The following is a 25,328-nucleotide window of genomic DNA, read 5'->3' as shown; positions in this document are numbered from 1 at the left end:
ATAACCTGTCCTGTCTGGAACTGAGAGGAGTAACAGTATAACCTGTCCTGTCTGGAACTGAGAGGAGTAACAGTATAACCTGTCTGGAACTGAGAGGAGTAACAGTATAACCTGTCCTGTCTGGAACTGAGAGGAGTAACAGTATAACCTGTCCTGTCTGGAACTGAGAGGAGTAACAGTATAACCTGTCTGGAACTGAGAGGAGTAACAGCATAACCTGTCCTGTCTGGAACTGAGAGGAGTAACAGCATAACCTGTCCTGTCTGGAACTGAGAGGAGTAACAGTATAACCTGTCCTGTCTGGAACTGAGAGGAGTAACAGTATAACCTGTCTGGAACTGAGAGGAGTAACAGTATAACCTGTCCTGTCTGGAACTGAGAGGAGTAACAGTATAACCTGTCCTGTCTGGAACTGAGAGGAGTAACAGTATAACCTGTCCTGTCTGGAACTGAGAGGAGTAACAGTATAACCTGTCTGGAATTGAGAGGAGTAACAGTATAACCTGTCTGGAACTGAGAGGAGTAACAGTATAACCTGTCCTGTCTGGAACTGAGAGGAGTAACAGTATAACCTGTCTGGAATTGAGAGGAGTAACAATATAACCTGTCCTGTCTGGAACTGAGAGGAGTAACAGTATAACCTGTCCTGTCTGGAACTGAGAGGAGTAACAGTATAACCTGTCCTGTCTGGAACTGAGAGGAGTAACAGTATAACCTGTCCTGTCTGGAACTGAGAGGAGTAACAGTATAACCTGTCCTGTCTGGAACTGAGAGGAGTAACAGTATAACCTGTCTGGAACTGAGAGGAGTAACAGTATAACCTGTCCTGTCTGGAACTGAGAGGAGTAACAGTATAACCTGTCTGGAACTGAGAGGAGTAACAGCATAACCTGTCCTGTCTGGAACTGAGAGGAGTAACAGCATAACCTGTCCTGTCTGGAACTGAGAGGAGTAACAGTATAACCTGTCCTGTCTGGAACTGAGAGGAGTAACAGTATAACCTGTCTGGAACTGAGAGGAGTAACAGTATAACCTGTCCTGTCTGGAACTGAGAGGAGTAACAGTATAACCTGTCCTGTCTGGAACTGAGAGGAGTAACAGTATAACCTGTCCTGTCTGGAACTGAGAGGAGTAACAGTATAACCTGTCTGGAATTGAGAGGAGTAACAGTATAACCTGTCTGGAACTGAGAGGAGTAACAGTATAACCTGTCCTGTCTGGAACTGAGAGGAGTAACAGTATAACCTGTCTGGAATTGAGAGGAGTAACAGTTTAACCTGTCCTGTCTGGAACTGAGAGGAGTAACAGTATAACCTGTCCTGTCTGGAACTGAGAGGAGTAACAGTATAACCTGTCCTGTCTGGAACTGAGAGGAGTAACAGTATAACCTGTCCTGTCTGGAAGTGAGAGGAGTAACAGTATAACCTGTCCTGTCTGGAACTGAGAGGAGTAACAGTATAACCTGTCCTGTCTGGAACTGAGAGGAGTAACAGTATAACCTGTCTGGAATTGAGAGGAGTAACAGTTTAACCTGTCCTGTCTGGAACTGAGAGGAGTAACAGTATAACCTGTCCTGTCTGGAACTGAGAGGAGTAACAGTATAACCTGTCCTGTCTGGAACTGAGAGGAGTAACAGTATAACCTGTCCTGTCTGGAAGTGAGAGGAGTAACAGTATAACCTGTCCTGTCTGGAACTGAGAGGAGTAACAGTATAACCTGTCCTGTCTGGAACTGAGAGGAGTAACAGTATAACCTGTCTGGAATTGAGAGGAGTAACAGTTTAACCTGTCCTGTCTGGAACTGAGAGGAGTAACAGTATAACCTGTCCTGTCTGGAACTGAGAGGAGTAACAGTATAACCTGTCCTGTCTGGAACTGAGAGGAGTAACAGTATAACCTGTCTGGAAGTGAGAGGAGTAACAGTATAACCTGTCTGGAACTGAGAGGAGTAACAGTATAACCTGTCTGGAAGTGAGAGGAGTAACAGTATAACCTGTCCTGTCTGGAACTGAGAGGAGTAACAGTATAACCTGTCCTGTCTGGAACTGAGAGGAGTAACAGTATAACCTGTCCTGTCTGGAACTGAGAGGAGTAACAGTATAACCTGTCCTGTCTGGAAGTGAGAGGAGTAACAGTATAACCTGTCCTGTCTGGAAGTGAGAGGAGTAACAGTATAACCTGTCTGGAAGTGAGAGGAGTAACAGTATAACCTACATTGCTACCATGACAAAGACCAAAGCTGGCGGGAGTACCATTGGAACCATCTGGAACTGAGGACAGGTTATAGTGGTGTGGGGGCTGTACCATTGATAGCTGTCACTAAACCACAGGATCTTTTAAAAGTAAAAAGAGTTCTAAAAGCAGTTGTTACAACAAGAAAATATTTTAGTGTGTTTTGTCCAAATACTAGTAGATTCAACTAATAAAATACTGGACGACCTGACCAGAGAGGTTCAGGACCTGAGGAACAGGTGTGTATGTGAATCCATGATAACAATGATGGAGAAATCAGATTATCTCAAGGGACCACCAAGGCGGAACAACATGGTTGTGGACGGAATTGCAGAATCTCCAAATGAGACTTGGATGGAGTCTGAGGACAAAGTGAGGGAAATGATCTCTGAGAAATTGAAGATGAATCACAAGAAGATTGAGGTGGATCGCGCCCCACAGGACTGAAAACCCACCACCGGCCCCGGCCACCGGCCCAGGTGCCAGACCAAGGCCGATAGTGGTCAAGTTCCTGAGGTTCAAGGACAAGGTAGCGGTTCTTGAAAGAGCCAAGATCTTGAGAGGAATGTATATCTTCCTCAACGAGGACTATCCTGAAGCTGTGCCCCAAAAGAGGAAAGAACTTATCCCAGCCATGAAAGCTGACAAAGCGCTTCGGGACATTGCTTACATCTGCTATGACAGGCTCATTGTCCACCCTCCCTCCTGGAAGGGATGAGAGAGCCAAGCCTATGGCTTCGTAGCTTCAACCCGCAGCACACACACACACACCAACTAATTAATGGACTGCTGAATGTATATTTTTCTCTTGCTTTATTTTCTCTTTTCCATATTCTTATCCCTGATAAGCTACCAGGGAGAGGGCTGAAAATTCCTCATTAAAATATGTAGCCTTAGAAATAAGGTTAATGAAATCAATAACTTGCAAAAATTAGACAACATTCATATATTAGCCATTTCTGAGGCTCACTTAAGATAATTAATTTGATGATACAACAGTAACAATACAAGGATAAAACATCTATAGAAGAGACAGACATGCTTATGGGGGAGGTGTTGCTGTATATACAGTTGAAGTCGGAAGTTTACATACACTTAGGTTGGAGTCATTAAAACTCGTTTTTCAACCACTCCACAAATTTCTTGTTAACAAACTACAGTTTTGGCAAGTCAGTTAGGACATCTACTTTGTGCATGACACAAGTCATTTTTCACTGTATCACAATTCCAGTGGGTCAGAAGTTAACATACTCTCAGTTGACTGTGCCTTTCCTTCCTGGAAAATTCCAGAAAATTATGTCATGGCTTTAGAAGCTTCTGATAGGTTAATTGACATCATTTGAGTCAATTTGAGGTGTACCTGCGGATTAATTTCAAGCCCTACCTTCAAACTCAGTGCCTCTTTGCTTGACATCATGGGAAAATCAAAAGAAATCATTCAACACCTCCACAAGTCTGGTTCATCCTTGGGAGCAATTTCCGAATGCCTGAAGGTACCACGTTCATCTGAACAAACAACAGTACGCAAGAATAAACACTTTGGGACCACGCAGCTGTTTATATTTTTGTTTTTTTTCCCTCAACTTTTTCACTCCGGACGCTTTATGTGGACACGATTCGTCAGGACCTCCAACAGCCGAAACTAAGTAGCAACATTAACATGATGCCTTCTAATTGCAGTCGCTGTACTCACCTTACGGCGAGGATAGCTGTGCTGCAAGCCCAGCTTCAGACGCAATCGTTAGGCAAGGGTAATTTCAGTCTAGGAAAGGGTGAAACAGCGTCTGTGCCACCAGTAAGTACAAATAGTAGTATAAATCCCCTGGCACAGTCCCCGCAGCCGGACAACTTTCTCACGGTTTCTGGAAGGAAATGCTGTAGGAACGCTCAACCGGTGTCGCTCATTCAGCCGACAGAAACTTTCAACCGGTTTTCCCCATTAAGCAGCGAGTCGGAGTCAGAGGCCGAGTCTTCTCTGGTCTCTACTCCTCTCGTTACGGGGTCTGAGAGGCCGAAGCTTCCCACCATTAGCTCTGACAATTTGAAAACTCTAGTCATTGGCGACTCCATTACCCGCAGTATTAGACTTAAAACTAATCATCCAGCGATCATACACTGTTTACCGGGGGGCAGGGCTACCGACGTTAAGGCTAATCTGAAGATGGTGCTGGCTAAAGCTAAAACTGGCGAGTGTAGAGAGTATAGAGATATTGTTATCCACGTCGGCACCAACGATGTTAGGATGAAACAGTCAGAGATCACCAAGCGCAACATAGCTTCTGCGTGTAAATCAGCTAGAAAGATGTGTCGGCATCGAGTAATTGTCTCTGGCCCCCTCCCAGTTAGGGGGAGTGATGAGCTCTACAGCAGAGTCTCACAACTCAATCGCTGGTTGAAAACTGTTTTCTGCCCCTCCTAAAAGATAGAATTTGTAGATAATTGGCCCTCTTTCTGGGACTCACCCACAAACAGGACCAAGCCTGACCTGCTGAGGAATGACGGACTCCATCTTAGCTGGAGGGGTGCTCTCATCTTATCTACCAACATAGACAGGGCTCTAACTCCTCTAGCTCCACAATGAAATAGGGTGCAGGCCAGGCAGCAGGCTGTTAGCCAGCCTGCCAGCATAGCGGAGTCTGCCACTAGCACAGTCGGTGTAGTCAGCTCAGCTATCACCATTGAGACCGTGTCTGTGCCTCGACCTGGGTTGGGCAAAACTAAACATGGCGGAGTTCGCCTTAGCAATCTCACTAGGATAAAGACCACCTCCATTCCTGTCAGTATTGAAAGAGATCATGATACCTCACATCTCAAAATAGGGCTACTTAATGTTAGATCCCTTACTTCAAAGGCAATTATAGTCAATTAACTAATCACTGATCATAATCTTGATGTGATTGGCCTGACTGAAACATGGCTTAAGCCTGATGAATTTACTGTGTTAAATGAGGCCTCACCTCCTGGCTACACTAGTGACCATATCCCCCGTGCATCCCGCAAAGGCGGAGGTGTTGCTAACATTTACGATAGCAAATTTCAATTTACAAAAAAAAAATGACGTTTTCGTCTTTTGAGCTTCTAGTCATGAAATCTATGCAGCCTACTCAATCACTTTTTATAGCTACTGTTTACAGGCCTCCTGGGCCATATACAGCGTTTCTCACTGAGTTCCCTGAATTCCTATCGGACCTTGTAGTCATAGCAGATAATATTCACATTTTTGGTGACTTTAATATTCACATGGAAAAGTCCACAGACCCACTCCAAAAGGCTTTCGGAGCCATCCGTTTTGTCCAACATGTCTCTGGACCCACTCACTGTCACAGTCATACGCTGGACCTAGTTTTGTCCCATGGAATAAATGTTGTGGATCTTAATGTTTTTCCTCATAATCCTGGACTAAACTAGGTCCTACCTAGTTTAGGTCCTACCACCATTTTATTACGTTTGCAATTGCAACAAATAATCTGCTCAGACCCCAACCAAGGAACATCAAAAGTCGTGCTATAAAAATTCACAGACTACACAAAGATTCCTTGATGTCCTTCCAGATTCCCTCTGTCTACCCAAGGACGCCAGAGGACAAAAATCAGTTAACCACCTAACTGAGGAACTCAATTTAACCTTGCGCAATACCCTAGATGCACTTGCACCCCTAAAAACTAAAAACATTTCTCATAAGAAACTAGCTCCCTGGTACACAGAAAATACCCGAGCTCTGAAGCAAGCTTCCAGAAAATTGGAACGGAAATGGCGCCACACCAAACTGGAAGTCTTCCGACTAGCTTGGGTAGAGCCCTTACTGCTGCTCGATCATCCTATTTTTCTAACTTAATTGAGGAAAATAAGAACAATCCGAAATTCCTTTTTGATACTGTCGCAAAGCTAACTAAAAAGCAGCATTCCCCAAGAGAGGATGACTTTCACTTTAGCAGTGATAAATTCATTAACTTCTTTGAGGAAAAGATTATGATTATTAGAAAGCAAATTACGGACTCCTCTTTAAATCTACGTATTCCTTCAAAGCTCAGTTGTCCTGAGTCTGCACAACTCTCCCAGGACCTAGGATCAAGAGAGACGCTCAAGTGTTTTAGTACTATATCTCTTGACACAATGATGAAAATAATCATGGTGTCTAAACCTTCAAGCTGCATACTGGACCCTATTCCAACTAAACTACTGAAAGAGCTGCTTCCTGTGCTTGGCCCCCTCCTATGTTGAACATAATAAACGGCTCTCTATCCACTGGATGTGTACCAAACTCACTAAAAGTGGCAGTAATAAAGCCTCTCTTGAAAAAGCCAAACCTTGACCCAAAAATATAAAAAACTATCGGCCTATATCGAATCTTCCATTCCTCTCAGAATTTTTAGAAAAGGCTGTTGTACAGCAAATCACTGCCTTCCTGAAGACAAACAATGTATACGAAATGCTTCAGTCTGGTTTTAGACCCCATCATAGCACTGAGACGGCACTTGTGAAGGTGGTAAATTACATTTTAATGGCATCGGACCGAGGCTCTGCATCTGTCCTCGTGCTCCTAGACCTTAGTGCTGCTTTTGATACCATCGATCACCACATTCTTTTGGAGAGATTGGAAACCCAAATTGGTCTACACGGACAAGTTCTGGCCTGGTTTAGATCTTATCTGTCGGAAAGATATCAGTTTGTCTCTGTGAATGGTTTGTCCTCTGACAAATCAACTGTAAATTTCGGTGTTCCTCAAGGTTCCGTTTTAGGACCACTATTGTTTTCACTATATATTTTACCTCTTGGGGATGTTATTCGAAAACATAATGTTAACTTTCACTGCTATGCGGATGACACACAGCTGTACATTTCAATGAAACATGGTGAAGCCCCAAAATTGCCCTTGCTAGAAGCATGTGTTTCAGACATAAGGAAGTGGATGGCTGCAAACTTTCTACTTTTAAACTCGGACAAAACAGAGATGCTTGTTCTAGGTCCCAAGAAACAAAGAGATCTTCTGTTGAATCTGACAATTAATCTTAATGGTTGTACAGTCGTCTCAAATAAAACTGTGAAGGACCTCGGCGTTACTCTGGACCCTGATCTCTCTTTTGAAGAACATATCAAGACCATTTCAAGGACAGCTTTTTTCCATCTACGTAACATTGCAAAAATCAGAAACTTTCTGTCCAAAAATGATGCAGAAAAATTTATCCATGCTTTTGTCACTTCTAGGTGAGACTACTGCAATGCTCTACTTTCCGGCTACCCGGATAAAGCACTAAATAAACTTCAGTTGGTGCTAAATACGGCTGCTAGAATCCTGACTAGAACCAAAAAATTTGATCATATTACTCCAGTGCTAGCCTCTCTACACTGGCTTCCTGTCAAAGCAAGGGCTGATTTCAAGGTTTTACTGCTAACCTACAAAGTATTACATGGGCTTGCTCCTACCTATCTCTCTGATTTGGTACTGCCGTACATACCTACACGTACGCTACGGTCACAAGACGCAGGCCTCCTAATTGTCCCTAGAATTTCTAAGCAAACAGCTGGAGGCAGGGCTTTCTCCTATAGAGCTCCATTTTTATGGAACGGTCTGCCTACCCATGTCAGAGACGCAAACTCGGTCTCAACCTTTAAGTCTTTACTGAAGACTCATCTCTTCAGTGGGTCATATGATTGAGTGTAGTCTGGCCCAGGAGTGGGAAGGTGAACGGAAAGGCTCTGGAGCAACGAACCGCCCTTGCTGTCTCTGCCTGGCCGGTTCCCCTCTTTCCACTGGGATTCTCTGCCTCTAACCCTATTACAGGGGCTGAGTCACTGGCTTACTGGGGCTCTCTCATGCTGTCCCTGGAAGGGGTGCGTCACCGGAGTGGTTGATTCACTGATGTGGTCATCCTGTCTGGGTTGGCGCCCCTCCTTGGGTTGTGCCATGGCGGAGATCTTTGTGGGCTATACTCGGCCCTGTCTCAGGATGGTAAGTTGGTGGTTGAAGATATCCCTCTAGTGGTGTGGGGGCTGTTTGGCCCTGTCCGGGGGTGTCCTCGGATGGGTCCACAGTGTCTCCTGACACCTCCTGTCTCAGCCTCCAGTATTTATGCTGCAGTAGTTTATGTGTCGGGGGGCTAGGGTCAGTTTGTTATATCTGGAGTACTTCTCCTGTCCTATTCGGTGTCCTGTGTGAATCTAAGTGTGCGTTCTCTAATTCTCTCCTTCTCTCTTTCTTTCTCTCTCTCGGAGGACCTGAGCCCTAGGACCATGCCCCAGGATTACCTAACATGATGACTCCTTGCTGTCCCCAGTCCACCTGGCCGTGCTGCTGCTCCAGTTTCAACTGTTCTGCCTTCTTATTATTCGAACATGCTGGTCATTTATGAACATTTGAACATCTTGGCCATGTTCTGTTATAATCTCCACCCGGCACAGCCAGAAGAGGACTGGCCACCCCACATAGCCTGGTTCCTCTCTAGGTTTATTCCTAGGTTTTGGCCTTTCTAGGGAGTTTTTCCTAGCCACCGTGCTTCTACACCTGCATTGCTTGCTGTTTGGGGTTTTAGGCTGGGTTTCTGTACAGCACTTTGAGACATCAGCTGATGTACGAAGGGCTATATAAATACATTTGATTTGATTTGATACCGCTCAGGAAGGAGACGCGTTCTGTCTCCTAGAGATGAACGTACTTTGGTGCGAAAAGTGCAAATCAATCCCAGAACAACAGCAAAGGACCTTGTGAAGATGTGAGGAAACAAGAACAAAAGTATCCATATCCACAGTAAAACGAGTCCTATATCGACATAACCTGAAAGGCCGCTCAGCAAGGAAGAAGCCACTGCTCCAAAACCGCCATAAAAAAAGCCAGACTACGGTTTGCAACTGCACATGGGGACAAAGATTGTACTTTTTGATGAAATGTCCTCTGGTCTGATGAAACAAAAATACGATGGTCATTTTGGCCATAATGACCATCGTTATGTTTGGAGGAAAAAGGGGGAGGCTTCGAAGCCGAAGAACACCATCCCAACCGTGAAGCACAGGGGTGGCAGCATCATGTTGTGGGGGTGCTTTGCCGCAGGAGGGACTGGTGCACTTCACAAACTAGTTAGATGAGGACGGAAAATTACATGGATATATTGAAGCAACATCTCAAGACATCACTCAAGAAGTTGAAGCTTGGTCGCAAATGGGTCTTCCAAATGGACAATGACACCAAGCATACTTCCAAAGTTGTGGCAAAATGGCTTAAGGACAACAGAGTCAAGGTATTGGAGGCCATCACAAAGCCCTGACCTCAATCCCATAGAACATTTGTGGGCAGAACTGAAAAAGTGTGTGCAAACAAGGAGGCCTACAAACCTGATTCAGTTACACCAGCTCTGCCAGGAGCCCCATATTGTGGGAAGCTTCTGGAAGGCTACCCAAAACGTTTGACCCAAGTTAAACAATTTAAAAGGAAATGCTATCAAATACTAATTGAGTATATGTAAACTTCTGACCCACTGGGAATGTGATGAAAGAAATAAAATCTGAAAGAAATAATTCTCTCTACTATTATTCTGACATTTCACATTGGTGATCCTAACTGACCAAAGATAGGGAATTTTTCCTAGGATTAAATGTCAGGAATTGTGAAAACTGAGTTGAAATGTAATTGGCTAAGGTGTATGTAAACTTCCGACTTCAACTGTATATTCAGAGCCACATCCCTGTAATGCTTAGAGAAGATCTTATGTCAAGTGTTATTGAAATGTTGTGGTTGCAGGTTCACTTCAGCTTTTTTCAAACAGAAATTTGCATCCTGTAGTACTAACTCAAAAGTTCTGGGACACTGTAAAGTCCATGGAGAACAAGAGCACCTCCTCCCAGCTGCCCACGGCACTGAGGCTAGGAAATACTGTCACCACTGATAAATCCACTATAATTGAGAATTTCCAATTAGCATTTCTCTACGGCTGGCCATGCTTTCCACCTCACTACCCCTACCCCGGTCAACTGCCCGGCACCCTCCACAGCAACCCGCCAAAGCCCCCATCATTTCTCCTTTACCCAAATCCAGATAGCTGATGTTCTGAAAGAGCTGCAAAATCTGGACCCCTACAAATCAGCCAGGCTAGACAATATGGACCCTCTATTTCTGAAACAGGAGAACCTGGAGAAGCTTGGGCGAGTAGCGGCGGGGGGGGGCGGAGCTGTTGGCCGAGGTTGGAGTAGCCAGGAGGAAGGCATGGCCAGCCGTTGAGAAATGCTTGTTGAAGTTTTCGATAATCATGGATTTAATCGGTGGTGACCGTGTTACCTAGCCTCAGTGCAGTGGGCAGCTGGGAGGAGGTGCTCTTGTTCTCCATGGACTTCACAGTGTCCCAGAACTTTTTGGAGTTGGAGCTACAGGATGCAAATTTCTGCCTGAAGAAGCTGGCCTTAGCTTTCCTGACTGACTGCGTGTATTGGTTCCTGACTTCCCTGAACAGTTGCATATCGCGGGGACTATTCGATGCTATTGCAGTCCGCCACAGGATTCTTTTATGCTGGTCGAGGGCAGTCTGGTCTGGGGTGAACCAAGGGCTGTATCTGTTCTTAGTTCTGCATTTTTTGAACGGAGCATGCTTATCTAAAATGGTGAGGAAGTTACTTTTAAAGAATTACCAGGCATCCTCAACTGACGGGATGAGGTCAATGTTTACAGATTTAGGGTTGTACCTGGTGGGTTCCTTGATGATTTGTGTGAGATTGAGGGCATCTAGCTTAGATTGTAGGACTGCTGGGGTGTTAAGCATATCCCAGTTTAGGTCACCTAACAGAACAAACTCAAACAATGTAACAGCAATATTTAGACTTAGGGTTGTCATCCGTTCGATAAAATACGTAACGGTTCCGTATTTCACTGAAAGAATAAACGTTTTGTTTTCGAAATGATAGTTTCTGGATTTGACCATATTAATGACCAACGGCTCGTATTTCTGTGTGTTATATTATAATTAAGTCTTTGATTTGATATTTGATAGAGCAGTCTGACTGAGCGGTGGTGGGCAGGAGCAGGCTTATAAGCATTCATTCAAACAGCACTTTACTGAGTTTACCAGCATCTCTTAGCAATGCTTGAAGCACAGCGCTGTTTATGACTTCAAGCCTATGAACTCCCAAGATTAGGCTGGCAATACTAAAGTGCCTATAAGAACTTCCAATAGTCAAAAGGTATGTGGAATACAAATGGTACAGAGATAAAGTCGAAAACTTAAAACTTAAACTTCTTAACTGAGAATATTGAAGACTCCTGTTAACAAATTCATGAAAGCTTACTGTATTATTGTCATTTAGCAGACACTCTTATCCATAGCGACTTACAGTAGTGAGTGCATACATTTTCATAGTGAAAATGATGAAATGCATTAATTTGCAATAAGTTTAATCATAAGATACTAACAAAATGGATCAGTGATTGGATCAGTGCAACTTTCTGAAAAGTTTTGACTTGAGGTTATTATTTATAGGGGTGCCAGGTAGGTTGTGCCTACCAGAGAAAACATTGGTTTCTCTTTTTGGTTTGGGAGGGAATGAGTCCCATCTGGTCCATCAAGTCTACACCAATACAAAGGACTTATGTAAAAGTCAGGATGGAAATAAACTTTTCATAAACCCTTAAAACATTGGAAAGAACTTCAAAAACAACTGTATTCTTTTGCGTGGATTGTATTAGCAACACCAATGATTACACACACACATATAATAATAACACAATGAGTTCTGGTTCCTCCAGAAATGTCCTGTACCTCGGGCCTAAAAAGAGTCCAGTCCTGTAAAGGAGTTCAGGGAACTCCAGTGACCTTTGTCACGCAATGTTTGTCCGTTCATTCAAGTGTAGCGTAAACCCAGTATTAATCATACAATCAATATAACAATTATTTTACCACAGAACTTTAAAGCTTATCAACTCTTACTAAGTCCTCAACTACAACTAACTACATAAAGCATCACAGTATACATTACATCAAAACAAATGAAATACCGTATACAAAAAGGTTGTAGTCAGTCGGTCAGTCAGACAATCCAATCCAATCCTTCAACTGAGAAAGGCCACGAAGAACGGAGAGGTGTAGTCTGATCCTGGGTAAACTCTATTAGGCTACAAAACACACATTTAAAGGCAACAAAACAAACGGAATAGAGAAGCTTCGGAACTGAGGGTTGAACACATCCTCATTCACGTCTCCATCACAACCCCACTTTTGCGCAGCGGATGCTGGCTATTTAATTGGGAATTAAAGGGAAAGCGCCCAATTGGAAGGAGAAGCACTGAGGCGGTTCAGAAAAATTCAGGGCGGTCATAACAGGAACACCCCCGTCTGTGTGTTGTGCTGCTCTGTATGTCTGGTCTACACTCTGTGCAGCTGTTAGAGATAATGCTAATGATAACCGTCTTCTGGTAGAGGGAAAGACTCCCAAAAACATTTAATAGAGGAGGTTAACTACAAAGTAGCTTATGCCTACCTGGCAGAATGATAGAAATTATTTGCATCAATCCAGTGGTCATTTGTTTTGAAGACTCTGCACAATCACAGAAGCACTACAGAAACACTGCTCACCAAACAGCAGTGCTAGGTGGCTGTACTACAGAAACACTGCTAATCAAACAACAGTACTAGGTGGCTGTACTACAGAAACACTGCTAACCAAACAACAGTGCTAGGTGGCTGTACTACAGAAACACTGCTAACCAAACAACAGTGCTAGGTGGCTGTACTACAGAAACACTGCTAACCAAACAACAGTGCTATGTGGCTGTACTACAGAAACACTGCTAACCAAACAACAGTGCTAGGTGGCTGTACTACAGAAACACTGCTAGGTGGCTGTACTACAGAAACACTGCTAACCAAACAACAGCGCTAGGTGGCTGTACTACAGAAACACTGCTAACCAAACAACAGTCTCTGGCTGGTGAACACTTGTATTAAAGGGAACTACACAACCCCCCCCACAAAAAAAACTGAATCAGGCAAAAAAAATAAAAGTGATTTTATAGGGACCTAATAATAACATCAATACCATGAACACACCGGCCTGCATAATAATATTACAACACCCAAGCCATGACAGTTATAACACACCTGTTCCCTCTCCTTCTTGGGCTCCTTACAGTCCCTGGAGATGTGTCCTCCACGACCACAGTTATAGCACGCTGCAGAAACACAGAGCAGTTATAGCACGCTGCAGAAACACAGAGCAGTTATAGCACGCTGCAGAAACACAGAGCAGTTATAGCACGCTGCAGAAACACAGAGCAGTTATAGCACGCTGCAGAAACACAGAGCAGTTATAGCACGCTGCAGAAACACAGAGCAGTTATAGCACGCTGCAGAAACACAGAGCAGTTATAGCACGCTGCAGAAACACAGAGCAGTTATAGCACGCTGCAGAAACACAGAGCAGTTATAGCACGCTGCAGAAACACAGAGCAGTTATAGCATGCTGCAGAAACACAGAGCAGTTATAGCACGCTGCAGAAACACAGAGCAGTTATAGCACGCTGCAGAAACACAGAACAATTATAGCATGCTGCAGAAACACAGAACAGTTATAGCATGCTGGGAGAGAACTAACACATACAGGAACATCTCACTAACCCAACATCAGACTAATAGTCAAACTTCTAAATTGGTGTGATGTACACACAAATGTGGTCAACATTTTTCTAAGCTGGAGACGTCCTCACCATCCTCAGTCCTCTCACAGTCCCTGGCGACGTGACCAGGCTCGCCACAGCGATAGCAGAACAGATCTGAGGAACAGGAAGAACATTATTATTGGAAAATCCCATTGCTTTGCTAGACATGTGGCAATGGGAATTTACTTAGAAGTTAACACACAGGCTCAGTGCTGCCCAGGGCCAAGTTAGCACACAGGCTCAGTGCTGCCCAGGGCCAAGTTAGCACACAGGCTCAGTGCTGCCCAGGGACAAGTTAGCACACAGGCTCAGTGCTGCCCAGGGCCAAGTTAGCACACAGGCTCAGTGCTGCCCAAGGCCAAGTTAGCACACAGGCTCAGTGCTGCCCAGGGCCAAGTTAGCACACAGGCTCAGTGCTGCCCAGGGCCAAGTTAACACACAGGCCATGCACTGGAACACCAAACAGGATAATTGTTTTTGAAACTGAGTTACATGGGAAGGTTGAATATTACCTGAACGTTAATTTACAGTTTAAAAGCATTTTTACAAAACTTTGCCTTTTCATTTATCCTTTAATGTAGTCAGTACCTTTCACCGTCTATTGATCACTACCCTGTAATGCAGTCAGTACCTTTCCCCGTCTATTGATCACTACCCTGTAATGTAGTCAGTTCCGTTCCCCATCTATTGATCACTACCCTGTAATGTAGTCAGTACCTTACCTTTCACCGTATATTGATCAATACCCTGTAATGTAGTCAGTACCTTCCCCCGTCTATTGATCACTACCCTGTAATGTAGTCAGTTCCGTTCCCCATCTATTGATCACCACCCTGTAATGTAGTCAGTACCTTACCTTTCCCCATCTATTGATCAATACCCTGTAATGTAGTCAGTACCTTTCCCCGTCTATTGATCAATACCCTGTAATGTAGTCAGTACCTTTCCCCGTCTATTGATCAATACCCTGTAATGTAGTCAGTACCTTTCCCCGTCTATTGATCAATACCCTGTAATGTAGTCGGTACCGTTCCCCGTCTATTGATCAATACCCTGTAATGTAGTCAGTACCTTTCCCCGTCTATTGATCACTACCCTGTAATGTAGTCAGTACCTTACCTTTCCCCGTCTATTGATCACTACCCTATAATGTAGTCAGTACCATACATTTCCCATCTATTGATCACTACCCTGTAATGTAGTCAGTACCTCTCCCCGTCTATTGATCAATACCTGTAATGTAGTCAGTACCTTTCCGTCTATTGATCAATACCCTGTAATGTAGTCAGTACCTTACCTTTCCCCATCTATTGATCAATACCCTGTAATGTAGTCAGTACCTTTCCCCGTCTATTGATCAATACCCTGTAATGTAGTCAGTACCTTTCCCCGTCTATTGATCAATACCCTGTAATGTAGTCAGTACCTTTCCCCGTCTATTGATCAATACCCTGTAATGTAGTCAGTACCTTTCCCCGTCTATTGATCAATACCCTGTAATGTAGTCGGTACCGTTCCCCGTCTATTGATCAATACCCTGTAATGTAGTCAGTACCTTTCCCCGTCTATTGATCACTACCCTGTAATGTAGTCAGTACCTTACCTTTCCCCGTCTATTGATCACTACCCTATAATGTAGTCAGTACCATACATTTCCCATCTATTGATCACTACCCTGTAATGTAGTCAGTACCTCTCCCCGTCTATTGATCAATACCTGTAATGTAGTCAGTACCTTTCCGTCTATTGATCAATACCCTGTAATGTAGTCAGTACCTTTCCCCGTCTATTGATCAATACCCTGTAATGTAGTCAGTTCCGTTCCCCATCTATTGATCACCACCCTATAATGTAGTCAGTACCTTACCTTTCCCCGTCTATTGATCACTACCCTGTAATGTAGTCAGTACCTTACCTTTCCCCATCTATTGATCACTACCCTGTAATGTAGTCAGTGCCTTACCTTTCCCTGTCTATTGAGCACTACCCTGTAATGTAGTCAGTACCTTACCTTACCCCGTCTATTGACACTACCCTGTAATGTAATTCAGTTCTGTTCCGCGTCTATTGATCACTACCCTGTAATGTAGTCAGTACCTTTCACCGTCTATTGATCACCACCCTGTATTGTATTCAGTTCCGTTCCCCGTCTATTGATCACTACCCTGTAATGTAGTCAGTACCTTACCATTCCACGTCTATTGATCACCACCCTGTAATGTAGTCAGTCCCTTTCCCCGTCTATTGATCACTACCCTGTAATGTAGTCAGTACCTTACCTTTCCCCGTCTATTGATCACTACCCTGTAATGTAGTCAGTACCTTACCTTTCCGCGTCTATTGATCAATACCCTGTAATGTAGTCAGTACCTTTCCCCGTCTATTGATCAATACCCTGTAATGTAGTCGGTACCTTTCCCCGTCTATTGATCAATACCCTGTAATGTAGTCAGTACCGTTCCCCATCTATTGATCACTGCCCTGTAATGTAGTCAGTACCTTACCTTTCCCCGTCTATTGATCACTACCCTGTAATGTAGTCAGTACCTTACCTTTCCCCGTCTATTGACACTACCCTGTAATGTAATTCAGTTCTATTCCGCGTCTATTGATCACTACCCTGTAATGTAGTCAGTACCTTTCACCGTCTATTGATCACCACCCTGTATTGTAGTCAGTTCCATTCCCCGTCTATTGATCACTACCCTGTAATGTAGTCAGTACCTTACCTTTCCCCGTCTATTGATCACAACCCTGTAATGTAGTCAGTACCTTACCTTCCCCGTCTATTGATCACTACCCTGTAATGTAGTCAGTACCTTTCCCCGTCTATTGATCAATACCCTGTAATGTAGTCGGTACCTTTCCCCGTCTATTGATCAATACCCTGTAATGTAGTCAGTACCTTTCCCCGTCTATTGATCAATACCCTGTAATGTAGTCAGTACCGTTCCCCATCTATTGATCACTACCCTGTAATGTAGTCAGTACCTTACCTTTCCCCATCTATTGATCACTGCCCTGTAATGTAGTCAGTACCTTACCTTTCCCCGTCTATTGATCACTACCCTGTAATGTAGTCAGTACCTTACCTTTCCCCGTCTATTGACACCACCCTGTAATGTAATTCAGTTCTGTTCCGCGTCTATTGATCACTACCCTGTAATGTAGTCAGTACCTTTCACCGTCTATTGATCACCACCCTGTATTGTAGTCAGTTCCGTTCCCCGTCTATTGATCACTACCCTGTAATGTAGTCAGTACCTTACCTTTCCCCGTCTATTGATCACCACCCTGTAATGTAGTCAGTACCTTTCCCCGTCTATTGATAAATACCCTGTAATGTAGTCAGTACCTTACCTTTCCCCGTCTATTGATCACTACCCTGTAATGTAGTCAGTACCTTACCTTTCCCCGTCTATTGATCACTACCCTGTAATGTAGTCAGTACCTTACCTTTCCCCGTCTATTGATCACCACCCTGTAATGTAATTCAGTTCTGTTCCGCATCTATTGATCACTACCCTGTAATGTAGTCAGTACCTTTCCCCGTCTATTGATCACCACCCTGTAATGTAGTCAGTACCTTTACCCGTCTATTGATCACTACCCTGTAATGTAGTCAGTACTTTTACCCGTCTATTGATCACTACCCTGTAATGTAGTCAGTATATTTCCCCGTCTATTGATCACCACCCTGTAATGTAGTCAGTACCTTACCTTTCCCCGTCTATTGATCACCACCCTGTAATGTAGTCAGTACCGTTCCCCATCTATTGATCACCACCCTGTAATGTAGTCAGTACCTTTCCCCGTCTATTGATAACCACCCTGTAATGTAATTCAGTTCTGTTCCGCGTCTATTGATCACTACCCTGTAATGTAGTCAGTACCTTTCACCGTCTATTGATACCCACCCTGTATTGTATTCAGTTCCGTTCCCCGTCTATTGATCACTACCCTGTAATGTAGTCAGTACCTTACCATTCCCCGTCTATTGATCACCACCCTGTAATGTAGTCAGTCCCTTTCCCCGTCTATTGATCACTACCCTGTAATGTAGTCAGTACCTTTCCCCGTCTATTGATCACTACCCTGTAATGTAGTCAGTACCTTACCTTTCCCCGTATATTGACAATACCCTGTAATGTAGTCAGTACCTTTCCCCGTCTATTGATCACTACCCTGTAATGTAGTCAGTACCTTACCTTTCCCCGTATATTGATCACTACCCTGTAATGTAGTCAGTTCTGTTCCCCGTCTATTGATCACCACCCTGTAATGTAGTCAGTACCTTTCACCGTCTATTGATCACCACCCTGTAATGTAGTCAGTACCTTTCACCGTCTATTGATCACCACCCTGTATTGTAGTCAGTTCCATTCCCCGTCTATTGATCACTACCCTGTAATGTAGTCAGTACCTTTCCCCGTCTATTGATCACCACCCTGTAATGTAGTCAGTAACTTTACCCGTCTATTGATCACTACCCTGTAATGTAGTCAGTACCTTTCCCCGTCTATTGATCACTACCCTGTAATGTAGTCAGTACCTTTCCCCGTCTATTGATCACTACCCTGTAATGTAATCAGTATCTTACCTTTCCCCGTCAATTGATCACTACCCTGTAATGTAGTCAGTACCTTACCTTTCCCCGTCTATTGATCACTACCCTGTAATGTAGTCAGTCCCTTACCTTTCCCCGTCTATTGATCACTGCCCTGTAATGTAGTCAGTACCTTTCCCCGTCTATTGATCAATACCCTGTAATGTAGTCAGTTCCGTTCCCCGTCTATTGATCACGACCCTATAATGTAGTCAGTACCTTACCTTTCCCCGTCTATTGATCACTACCCTGTAATGTAGTCAGTACCTTACCTTTCCCCAACTATTGATCACTACCCTGTAATGTAGTCAGTACCTTACCTTTCCCCATCTATTGATCACTACCCTGTAATGTAGTCAGTACCTTTCCCCGTCTATTGATCACTACCCTGTAATGTAGTCAGTACCTTTCACCGTCTATTGATCACCACCCTGTATTGTAGTCAGTTCCATTCCCCGTCTATTGATCACTACCCTGTAATGTAGTCAGTACCTTTCCCCGTCTATTGATCACCACCCTGTAATGTAGTCAGTAACTTTACCCGTCTATTGATCACTACCCTGTAATGTAGTCAGTACCTTTCCCCGTCTATTGATCACTACCCTGTAATGTAGTCAGTACCTTTCCCCGTCTATTGATCACTACCCTGTAATGTAATCAGTATCTTACCTTTCCCCGTCTATTGATCACTACCCTGTAATGTAGTCAGTACCTTACCTTTCCCCGTCTATTGATCACTACCCTGTAATGTAGTCAGTCCCTTACCTTTCCCCGTCTATTGATCACTGCCCTGTAATGTAGTCAGTACCTTTCCCCGTCTATTGATCAATACCCTGTAATGTAGTCAGTTCCGTTCCCCGTCTATTGATCACGACCCTATAATGTAGTCAGTACCTTACCTTTCCCCGTCTATTGATCACTACCCTGTAATGTAGTCAGTACCTTACCTTTCCCCATCTATTGATCACTACCCTGTAATGTAGTCAGTACCTTACCTTTCCCCATCTATTGATCACTACCCTGTAATGTAGTCAGTACCTTTCCCCGTCTATTGATCAATACCCTGTAATGTAGTCAGTACCTTTCCCCGTCTATTGATCACTACCCTGTAATGTAGTCAGTACCTTTCCCCGTCTATTGATCACTACCCTGTAATGTAGTCAGTATCTTACCTTTCCCCGTCTATTGATCACTACCCTGTAATGTAGTCAGTACCTTACCTTTCCCCGTCTATTGATCACTACCCTGTAATGTAGTCAGTCCCTTACCTTTCCCCGTCTATTGATCACTGCCCTGTAATGTAGTCAGTACCTTTCCCCGTCTATTGATCAATACCCTGTAATGTAGTCAGTTCCGTTCCCCGTCTATTGATCACGACCCTATAATGTAGTCAGTACCTTACCTTTCCCCATCTATTGATCACTACCCTGTAATGTAGTCAGTACCTTACCTTTCCCCATCTATTGATCACTACCCTGTAATGTAGTCAGTACCTTACCTTTCCCCATCTATTGATCACTACCCTGTAATGTAGTCAGTACCTTTCCCCGTCTATTGATCACTACCCTGTAATGTAGTCAGTACCTTACCTTTCCCCATCTATTGATCACTACCCTGTAATGTAGTCAGTACCTTTCCCCGTCTATTGATCAATACCCTGTAATGTAGTCAGTACCTTTCCCGGTCTATTGATCAATACCCTGTAATGTAGTCAGTACCTTTCCCCGTCTATTGATCAATACCCTGCAATGTAGTCAGTACCTTTCACCGTCTATTGATCAATACCCTGTAATGTAGTCAGTTTCTTTCCCCGTCTATTGATCACTACCCTGTAATGTAGTCAGTACCTTTCCCCGTCTATTGATCAATACCCTGTAATGTAGTCAGTTCCGTTCCCCATCTATTGATCACCACCCTATAATGTAGTCAGTACCTTACCTTTCCCCGTCTATTGATCACTACCCTGTAATGTAGTCAGTACCTTACCTTTCCCCATCTATTGATCACTACCCTGTAATGTAGTCAGTACCTTACCTTTCCCCGTCTATTGATCACTACCCTGTAATGTAGTCAGTACTTTTCCCCGTCTATTGATCAATACCCTGTAATGTAGTCAGTACCTTTCCCCGTCTATTGATCACCACCCTGTATTGTAGTCAGTTCCGTTCCCAGTCTATTGATCACTACCCTGTAATGTAGTCAGTACCTTACCTTTCCCCATCTATTGATCACCACCCTGTAATGTAGTCAGTACCTTTCCCCGTCTATTGATCAATACCCTGTAATGTAGTCAGTACCTTTCCCCGTCTATTGATCAATACCCTGTAATGTAGTCAGTACCTTACCTTTCCCCATCTATTGATCACTACCCTGTAATGTAGTCAGTACCTTACCTTTCCCCGTCTATTGATCACTACCCTGTAATGTAGTCAGTACCTTTCCCCGTCTATTGATCAATACCCTGTAATGTAGTCAGTACCTTTCCCCGTCTATTGATCAATACCCTGTAATGTAGTCAGTACCGTTCCCCATCTATTGATCACTGCCCTGTAATGTAGTCGGTACCTTACCTTTCCCCGTCTATTGATCACTACCCTGTAATGTAGTCAGTACCTTACCTTTCCCCGTCTATTGATCACCACCCTGTAATGTAGTCAGTACCTTTCCCCGTCTATTGATCAATACCCTGTAATGTAGTCAGTACCTTTCCCCGTCTATTGACACTACCCTGTAATGTAGTCAGTACCTTACCTTTCCCCGTCTATTGATCACTACCCTGTAATGTAGTCAGTACCTTACCTTTCCCCGTCTATTGATCACTACCCTGTAATGTAGTCAGTACCTTACCTTTCCCCGTCTATTGATCACCACCCTGTAATGTAATTCAGTTCTGTTCCGCGTCTATTGATCACTACCCTGTAATGTAGTCAGTACCTTTCCCCGTCTATTGATCACCACCCTGTAATGTAGTCAGTACCTTTACCCGTCTATTGATCACCACCCTATAATGTAGTCAGTACCTTACCTTTCCCCGTCTATTGATCACTACCCTGTAATGTAGTCAGTACCTTACCTTTCCCCATCTATTGATCACTACCCTGTATTGTAGTCAGTTCCGTTCCCAGTCTATTGATCACTACCCTGTAATGTAGTCAGTACCTTACCTTTCCCCATCTATTGATCACCACCCTGTAATGTAGTCAGTACCTTTCCCCGTCTATTGATCAATACCCTGTAATGTAGTCAGTACCTTTCCCCGTCTATTGATCAATACCCTGTAATGTAGTCAGTACCTTACCTTTCCCCATCTATTGATCACTACCCTGTAATGTAGTCAGTACCTTACCTTTCCCCGTCTATTGATCACTACCCTGTAATGTAGTCAGTACCTTTCCCCGTCTATTGATCAATACCCTGTAATGTAGTCAGTACCTTTCCCCGTCTATTGATCAATACCCTGTAATGTAGTCAGTACCGTTCCCCATCTATTGATCACTGCCCTGTAATGTAGTCGGTACCTTACCTTTCCCCGTCTATTGATCACTACCCTGTAATGTAGTCAGTACCTTACCTTTCCCCGTCTATTGATCACCACCCTGTAATGTAGTCAGTACCTTTCCCCGTCTATTGATCAATACCCTGTAATGTAGTCAGTACCTTTCCCCGTCTATTGACACTACCCTGTAATGTAGTCAGTACCTTACCTTTCCCCGTCTATTGATCACTACCCTGTAATGTAGTCAGTACCTTACCTTTCCCCGTCTATTGATCACTACCCTGTAATGTAGTCAGTACCTTACCTTTCCCCGTCTATTGATCACCACCCTGTAATGTAATTCAGTTCTGTTCCGCGTCTATTGATCACTACCCTGTAATGTAGTCAGTACCTTTCCCCGTCTATTGATCACCACCCTGTAATGTAGTCAGTACCTTTACCCGTCTATTGATCACCACCCTATAATGTAGTCAGTACCTTACCTTTCCCCGTCTATTGATCACTACCCTGTAATGTAGTCAGTACCTTACCTTTCCCCATCTATTGATCACTACCCTGTATTGTAGTCAGTTCCGTTCCCAGTCTATTGATCACTACCCTGTAATGTAGTCAGTACCTTACCTTTCCCCATCTATTGATCACCACCCTGTAATGTAGTCAGTACCTTTCCCCGTCTATTGATCAATACCCTGTAATGTAGTCAGTACCTTTCCCCGTCTATTGATCAATACCCTGTAATGTAGTCAGTACCTTACCTTTCCCCATCTATTGATCACTACCCTGTAATGTAGTCAGTACCTTACCTTTCCCCATCTATTGATCACCACCCTGTAATGTAGTCAGTACCTTTCCCCGTCTATTGATCAATACCCTGTAATGTAGTCAGTACCTTTCCCCGTCTATTGATCAATACCCTGTAATGTAGTCAGTACCTTACCTTTCCCCATCTATTGATCACTACCCTGTAATGTAGTCAGTACCTTACCTTTCCCCGTCTATTGATCAATACCCTGTAATGTAGTCAGTACCTTTCCCCGTCTATTGATCAATACCCTGTAATGTAGTCAGTACCGTTCCCCATCTATTGATCACTGCCCTGTAATGTAGTCGGTACCTTACCTTTCCCCGTCTATTGACACTACCCTGTAATGTAATTCAGTTCTGTTCCGCGTCTATTGATCACTACCCTGTAATGTAGTCAGTACCTTTCACCGTCTATTGATCACCACCCTGTATTGTAGTCAGTTCCGTTCCCCGTCTATTGATCACTACCCTGTAATGTAGTCAGTACCTTACCTTTCCCCGTCTATTGATCACCACCCTGTAATGTAGTCAGTACCTTTCCCCGTCTATTGATCAATACCCTGTAATGTAGTCAGTACCTTTCCCCGTCTATTGACACTACCCTGTAATGTAGTCAGTACCTTCCCTTTCCCCGTCTATTGATCACTACCCTGTAATGTAGTCAGTACCTTACCTTTCCCCGTCTATTGATCACTACCCTGTAATGTAGTCAGTACCTTACCTTTCCCCGTCTATTGATCACCACCCTGTAATGTAATTCAGTTCTGTTCCGCGTCTATTGATCACTACCCTGTAATGTAGTCAGTACCTTTCCCCGTCTATTGATCACCACCCTGTAATGTAGTCAGTACCTTTACCCGTCTATTGATCACTACCCTGTAATGTAGTCAGTACCTTTCACCGTCTATTGATACCCACCCTGTATTGTATTCAGTTCCGTTCCCCGTCTATTGATCACTACCCTGTAATGTAGTCAGTACCTTACCATTCCCCGTCTATTGATCACCACCCTGTAATGTAGTCAGTCCCTTTCCCCGTCTATTGATCACTACCCTGTAATGTAGTCAGTACCTTTCCCCGTCTATTGATCACTACCCTGTAATGTAGTCAGTACCTTACCTTTCCCCGTATATTGACAATACCCTGTAATGTAGTCAGTACCTTTCCCCGTCTATTGATCACTACCCTGTAATGTAGTCAGTACCTTACCTTTCCCCGTATATTGATCACTACCCTGTAATGTAGTCAGTTCTGTTCCCCGTCTATTGATCACCACCCTGTAATGTAGTCAGTACCTTTCACCGTCTATTGATCACCACCCTGTAATGTAGTCAGTACCTTTCACCGTCTATTGATCACCACCCTGTATTGTAGTCAGTTCCATTCCCCGTCTATTGATCACTACCCTGTAATGTAGTCAGTACCTTTCCCCGTCTATTGATCACCACCCTGTAATGTAGTCAGTAACTTTACCCGTCTATTGATCACTACCCTGTAATGTAGTCAGTACCTTTCCCCGTCTATTGATCACTACCCTGTAATGTAGTCAGTACCTTTCCCCGTCTATTGATCACTACCCTGTAATGTAATCAGTATCTTACCTTTCCCCGTCAATTGATCACTACCCTGTAATGTAGTCAGTACCTTACCTTTCCCCGTCTATTGATCACTACCCTGTAATGTAGTCAGTCCCTTACCTTTCCCCGTCTATTGATCACTGCCCTGTAATGTAGTCAGTACCTTTCCCCGTCTATTGATCAATACCCTGTAATGTAGTCAGTTCCGTTCCCCGTCTATTGATCACGACCCTATAATGTAGTCAGTACCTTACCTTTCCCCGTCTATTGATCACTACCCTGTAATGTAGTCAGTACCTTACCTTTCCCCAACTATTGATCACTACCCTGTAATGTAGTCAGTACCTTACCTTTCCCCATCTATTGATCACTACCCTGTAATGTAGTCAGTACCTTTCCCCGTCTATTGATCACTACCCTGTAATGTAGTCAGTACCTTTCACCGTCTATTGATCACCACCCTGTATTGTAGTCAGTTCCATTCCCCGTCTATTGATCACTACCCTGTAATGTAGTCAGTACCTTTCCCCGTCTATTGATCACCACCCTGTAATGTAGTCAGTAACTTTACCCGTCTATTGATCACTACCCTGTAATGTAGTCAGTACCTTTCCCCGTCTATTGATCACTACCCTGTAATGTAGTCAGTACCTTTCCCCGTCTATTGATCACTACCCTGTAATGTAATCAGTATCTTACCTTTCCCCGTCTATTGATCACTACCCTGTAATGTAGTCAGTACCTTACCTTTCCCCGTCTATTGATCACTACCCTGTAATGTAGTCAGTCCCTTACCTTTCCCCGTCTATTGATCACTGCCCTGTAATGTAGTCAGTACCTTTCCCCGTCTATTGATCAATACCCTGTAATGTAGTCAGTTCCGTTCCCCGTCTATTGATCACGACCCTATAATGTAGTCAGTACCTTACCTTTCCCCGTCTATTGATCACTACCCTGTAATGTAGTCAGTACCTTACCTTTC

The 25,328-nt window shown here is 43.8% G+C and overlaps 1 protein-coding gene across 2 annotated transcripts in view; it reads right to left on the bottom strand.

Annotated features, from left to right (window-relative positions):
- The window catches only part of LOC109899994 (cellular nucleic acid-binding protein), a 51,748-nt gene that overhangs the window by 15,576 nt on the left and 10,844 nt on the right, over positions 1 to 25,328 (bottom strand). The window contains exons 3-4 of one of the 2 annotated variants that reach the window (XM_031821166.1): positions 13,912 to 13,977; positions 13,307 to 13,377 (exon numbers count right to left, since the gene is read on the bottom strand). In XM_031821166.1, coding sequence (XP_031677026.1) covers positions 13,307 to 13,377; positions 13,912 to 13,977 — 137 coding nt within the window. The remainder of the gene's footprint in view (positions 1 to 13,306; positions 13,378 to 13,911; positions 13,978 to 25,328) is intronic. The other variant, XM_031822540.1, reaches the window with a different exon arrangement.

This window comes from Oncorhynchus kisutch, linkage group LG1, assembly GCF_002021735.2.
Source record: "Oncorhynchus kisutch isolate 150728-3 linkage group LG1, Okis_V2, whole genome shotgun sequence".
Lineage (NCBI taxonomy): Eukaryota > Metazoa > Chordata > Actinopteri > Salmoniformes > Salmonidae > Oncorhynchus > Oncorhynchus kisutch.
This window is presented reverse-complemented; position numbering and strand designations above follow the sequence as displayed.